General features: G+C 43.2%; 1 protein-coding gene across 18 annotated transcripts in view; it reads right to left on the bottom strand.

Annotated features, from left to right (window-relative positions):
- Nucleotides 1-1,499: 1,499 nt before the first annotated feature.
- The window catches only part of HSD17B2 (hydroxysteroid 17-beta dehydrogenase 2), a 31,320-nt gene continuing 26,819 nt past the window's right edge, over nucleotides 1,500-6,000 (bottom strand). For all 18 annotated transcript variants that reach the window (XM_086847019.1, XM_086847010.1, XM_086847012.1 and 15 more), the window contains 2 exons: nucleotides 5,012-5,149; nucleotides 1,500-3,593 (listed from right to left, as the gene is read on the bottom strand). In XM_086847019.1, coding sequence (XP_086703145.1) covers nucleotides 3,235-3,593; nucleotides 5,012-5,149 — 497 coding nt within the window. In that variant the 3' untranslated portion in view covers nucleotides 1,500-3,234. The remainder of the gene's footprint in view (nucleotides 3,594-5,011; nucleotides 5,150-6,000) is intronic.

Below are 6,000 nucleotides of genomic sequence, written 5' to 3'. Positions count from 1 at the left end.
TTCTGTCTCCCCAAAGCTGCATATCTTCAAATCAGTTCCTCACATGAAGGAGGAACGTGAGCCAGCCAGAGCAGTGAATGCAGAGCAGGAGAATGCGACCCCCCAGGACACCAGGCAGGGAATTCCTTTGTAAAAAGCATCCAACAGCATTTACTTCTTCATCACAAACTTCATTCCAGAGGCTGGATCAGAGGGATGTGTATAAAACCTGTTCTTTAATCATGATTTCCACAGTTTATAACCCCTTTTTACTCTATACATGTGTTTGTAATTTATACACACTTGATTACTGTGGGGCATTAAGTGTTGTTTTAGACTATTATTCATCATCCTTTTTTAGAGCCACAGCCAATTTCTTCTGTTTCTCAGATGCTTTTCCGCACACCATATGCATTTTTTTAAAAACATTATCTTTGAAAATTGGCCCAAATCACAATAATTAGGTTGGGGTTTTTAATACTAGAGTTTCCTCTGCTAGAACTCAACATCCTCTCTTCCCACCCAGGTATCTTTGTATCAGATCAGCCTTTTTGGTAAGCAAAGGACCATAACACCCAGACATTTGTCCCTGAGAGCATGAGCCAGTGTCAGCACTAACATCCACGTGGGCACAAACACCTACAATTTATTCTGCAGTTCTGCCACTCTCACAGATGGGATTATTTGCATTGCAAGCCATTAGCAAAAGAAATTTATTTCTAATACTACAGCCCATTAAGTGACACATAATTCAATAATGTGTTACAACAGAATTATCTTTAAAACACAAAGTAAGATCCCTGTAGGAACAAAACAATAACAATTTTTGATATCGCAATTATTAGAGACCTGCTAAAATATCTTTGTAGTTAGGTGAAGAAACATAAAATGACTATTTAGAACAGAAATTTCCTGGGAAATAAAAGTTCAAAAAAATAAAAAGAAGTCAAAACTTTCAAGTTAATGCCTAATTTAATATGTCTGCAATGTGCAAGATAATATTCCTATTAGGAAAGTCAAGGGGAGAAAAAAAATTACATCTTATAACCACAGCCAAATAACAAAGCAACAATTAAAGATTGTTATGGAGATTGCTAGGCAAAGCAGCTGACTGACTGCTAAGACAAATTTCGTTGCACAGTGTGCCTGAGGGCAAAATTCCAGCCTACAGAATTTACACCCAAATTGGGTGTGAAGGGAAAAACAGCCACCTCCATCCAGGATGGGATGGAGATAGGTTCCCTGGCAGCAAGCTCCCTCGCCCTGAAGGCAGCCAAAACTCACACCCAGCTCACCCCCAGCTCCACACTCACCTTTCCTTCCAGCTCCAAGCTGCCTTTGAGCCAGCTGGGGTCACATCCTGCCCAACACAGCACAGCAAGTGCCATTTGTCCTTCTGTCCTGGAAAATATCCCCAGCCCCTTCCCCCTCAGTGCTCTCCTGCTGTGGGAGCAAGAGAGGGGATGGAGCACTGATCCCCAAAAACCACAGAGGGTGAGATGAGACAAAGAGTCACAACCTTCTGGTTACTAAATATTATATTTTTTTATTACACATTTTTGCTGACACATAAAAAAATTAGGGAAATAGATAAAGGAAGAAATTGGGAGAGAGAGAGAGATATAGAGAAAGACAGTCTCAGATTTCCTGAGTTCAAAACATCAAGCACACCTCCTCCAAGGAAAGCAAATGTCTGCAACCAGGGCACAGATATAAACCCACAGGTGATAAACCTCAGTAGCAAAAGCAGCTATTGTGACAAAGTGTGCAGGACAGGAGGGTTCCCCCACTGGAGCACAGATTCAAACAGTGGCCCAAGCCCCCTGAGCATCCTCTGTGCATTTACAGGAGCCTCACACTGATGTAACAGACACAGGACAGTGATGGAACAAACACCATCTTTGTAAATTAAATAGTGATTTTGTCCAGTTGGGTGCAAGAGCACATCACACGAGTAGGATTATGACAAAAGGTTAGAAGTTTCTCAGAAAGGAAAGGAAAAAGTGTCTACATTTAAAGCTCAGAATGGAATCACTTTTAGTTGTTCATCACTGGAAAAGAAATGCATCTTATCAAAGGCAGGACACATGGCCAAACCATGGGACTTGGGGGGGTGAGGGTTTCTTTCCAAAATATCACAGCCTTTCAAAGCCCAAGGATGTGAAAGACAATGCAAAAAAGGAATAAGGTAGGAAAAATACAGGTGAGTTGCCCAACCACTTGCCACTGGCGAGGGGTTTATGGTAAGGGGCACCAGGGAGGGCACCTGGCGCTCCTGGAATGAAATTAGGGAAGGGGAGCAACCCCAGTCTATCAGAAGTTGGGCACTGGACTCCAGCAAAGCCAGATGAAGATTGACTGATCTTAGACAAGTGAGCATAATCTCCCCCCAAAGCAGCGGGAGACACAAGAAGGTATCAGGAAAAGTGGGGAAAAAACATGAATTCTTTGTAAACCCAGACTTGAGTAAGAAATTGTACAAAAAGAAGTGACATCAGAGTTTACTAACAATTAGATAAGCACAAGCATATACAGGCAATGCACAGAATGACTCAGACAGACCAAATTAGCAGCTGATACACCCACTAGGACTATTTTTATTACTGTAGGAAGGAAACTGTTCCTCTCTTCATAAAGATCGTGATCTGTTTGCATTCATTTCACCACCCCCCCATGCCAAATAATTTCTGTTGCTTATTCTAGCAAAGAGAATAAATTACAAACTTTAAAACAATACATTACAAAACTTTAGGGGGGAAAGGACAATCATTTCTCAGGTTCAACAGCAACAGAATGAAAACACCAGACCCAAATATATTAGGCTGAAGCTGTAGAGAAAAAGACTTGCATTACACAGTTCTAAGTCTCTTCAACAATAGGAATATATTTAACTTCTTAAAAGATTTAAGGTTGGTGATTCTCTAGGGGTTTTTGTTTTGCTTTAGCAAAACATGTTCTGCATGTCTCTGTGTTGGAGATGCCTTTAGAAGCAGACAGGAACTATATAATTTCATGAGGTACCTTACACAGAAAGCAGGACACAAAGACAACAGGAAAACACTGAAATTCCTCAAAAAATGCCCCATCTTGGAATAGCCTTCTGTTTATGTTTATCCACTGCTTTTTCCACAAACATTATCCTCAACACAAAGATTTCCCTCTTTGCAGGGCAGTGTCAAAGCACATTAAGTAGCAGTGTCCATACAGAGCTCTTCACAGCTACCTCATCCAGGGAGATAAACACCAGTGGACACCTCAGAGGTTCTTGCCTTCATCTCCTGATGCTCTCAGCTCCCGTGGAACAGAGCCAGCACTCAGCATCCTGCTAATGAAGAAGTCGTAGAACCAGAGGGGGAAGCAGCAGAAGATGCAGAGGGGGATGTAAGCCCCCTTGCCAGGGGTGTAAAGGCCCTGGGGTCTCCTGGCCAGCAGGGCCTGCAGGACAGCGCCCAGCACGGGGGACAGGTCGGGGGCACAGTGGGAGGGCAGGTGGAGGAGGTAATTCCTCAGCCCCAGGAGATACTCCTCTCCATAGGCCTGCCTGGTGTCTGCAGGGAGGTTCTCCATCAGCTCCTTCTCTTGTTTATCCCACTGCTCAGCCGTGCCTTCGATACCTGCAGCAGCAACATCACAGGATAGCACAGGGTTTGGGCTGGGTTTTAAAAAAAATTAATCTGTAATTAATAGTCAGAGTTGACCTAAACTGGGTCAGTGAGGAACAAACACCACAGCTGGTCAGCAGCCAGTGCTTTTCACTGGAAGAGGAGGATAAGCACGAGTACTTTGTGCTCCACAAAAAGCACAAAGTTCATGCCCCATTTGGCTCCCTGCTCTACCTAAAAATGCTCTCTCACAGCCAAATCAGCATTTTTTCTTTCCCCCTGCCATTTCTTTCTGCCCCCTTTCCACTTTGCCATCCTGTCCTGACTCATTTTGTGAATGTTTCCAATCAGTATTTATTATAAACAACTGAGGACAGACAAACTAAGATGATTCACTTGGGTTGGCCAAGTGCTAAGCTGCCCTTTCACAAGAGACATTAGTATTTCAATAACTAGTTTCCTGAAGGATTAGCTTTCTATTAGGACAGATTTAGAACCGTAATTTAATCTATTTGCCCACCCCATCTGCATAATGTAGGAATGAAAGTAGAGGCTTCTCCAATGGAATTATTGCCTAACTACCAAAAATTAAGCATTGCAAATAAAGAAAAATCTTTAAATAAATATTTAAATCTCAAATCCCAGGACTCAATTTTACCCACAAACCTGAGAACAGCTAAGCAGGGCCCTGAAGGTGAAGCCTCAGGCAGGTTCCAGACAAAGCTGTCAGAGCCCAGAGCCTCACAGGGCCTCTTCCCAGGAGGGGAAGCATTCAGAAAAGTAGCACTTTATAAAAAAGACCAATTTGATTTACATTGACATAAAAAAAATGCTCTGGACAGGCATGGGGTGCAGTGATGGCATGTGTAGCAGGAGATGAGTCTGGATAGGCCCTGCAAAAAGTGCTCAGTTGAAGGAGGAGAAGAATTTGGAACAGAAGGAAGCAGGAGCACATGGGGAAGGAGTGGAGAGGAGAGGTCAGAGGATATTGACAGCAAGCAAGCAGGATGAGAGGTATTGCTGCAGATACTGCCATGCCAGACAGAGCAGCTCAATAAGGAGAGCTGTGATACTGAGGAAGGGAGGAGTGATGGGGCACCTGAAGCTCCCAGGCAGGACAAGTGAGCCATAACACTCCAACTGGCCACACAGTGCTGCTCCTTTGCCAGCTCCAAGAAAGCTGGAGCAAAGAGAAGGCACCAACTGCCTGAATGCTGCCCTGTTCCAAAGCAGAGACAGCTCTGCCCAGGAGAGGGAAGGCAGGCAGATGGAGAGAACATCTCTCACAAAAGACACAGAGCATCATTTCCATAACCCACAAAAAGAATGGAGAAAAAAAGTCCAACCCCTGAGAATCACTCAGGGCTCTGTTTGAGGCTGCTGAACTACAGGGAAAGAGGCAGAAAGAACCCAAAATGTCAAACACCAACCTGTTCTGAAGCCTGATGGATGAATTGCCGTGACTTTAATGCCCCATTTGGAAAGCTCTTGCCTCATTACTCCAGAAAACATGGACAGAGCTGCTTTGGATGCCCCGTACGCAGCATACCTCGGTAGTGGAATGCCTCCTGCAGGAGCAATAGAAACCTGATAAACCTCAACAGTGGCTCTTCCCAGCCTTTATTTTCATGATTTAGAAGGGAGATTATAGCACAACCAAAATTATGCCTTTCTCACTGAGGTTAAAGACAAGTCAGTGAGGGAATCATTTCTTGCTAGAGGTTAAAAAAGAGTGAAAGTTGTAAATTAGCAGTTGCCTACAGCAGTTACACTCAGTAACACATGGAAAGAGACCTTTTAGGGCAGAAAAAATAAACTGGACTGCATTTAAGGGTAAAAACTGTTGAAAGTTATGACTGTTGATTTGAGAAACACAGAATGTTTTAGTTCATATAAACAGTGAAGCAATGGTTTTATACTCCAGTTCTTGTCACTGTAACGCAAATTTCAATCCTCTACAATAAACCACAGTTAAAACAGGGTAAGTAATCTCAATTCTAGCTTTATAAAGTCAACCTTCTTTCCTTTTCTTTCCAGAAAGGCCAAAGAAAATAATGTAAGAGTGGGGCAAACCTCTGGGGACAAACCAAAGCCGGAATCACACTCCACGAGTGACTGGACTCCCTGACACCCAGTATAGAAACAGACCCCCTGCCTACAGTTATATCCCATCTTTTTCAATCCCAGAAACATTTCAGATGGGAAAGCTAAGAGAACAACCAGTACATTTACAAAAACCAAGTTTCTTTCAGAAAACAGTATCTTCCAAATGCAGAGATTTCCTCTGTCCCCAAAATGGGCAGATTTTCATTTCTTCAGCTCTAGAAAAATACAAACATCTTTAGATTTGAGCATCTTCTTCTTCAGCCCTCCCACTTCCCCCACAAGGTTGGTGTTATCACCACCAGATTTAAGACCA

This window comes from Cyanistes caeruleus, chromosome 12 (assembly GCF_971803275.1).
Source record: "Cyanistes caeruleus chromosome 12, bCyaCae1.hap1.1, whole genome shotgun sequence".
NCBI lineage: Eukaryota > Metazoa > Chordata > Aves > Passeriformes > Paridae > Cyanistes > Cyanistes caeruleus.
This window is presented reverse-complemented; position numbering and strand designations above follow the sequence as displayed.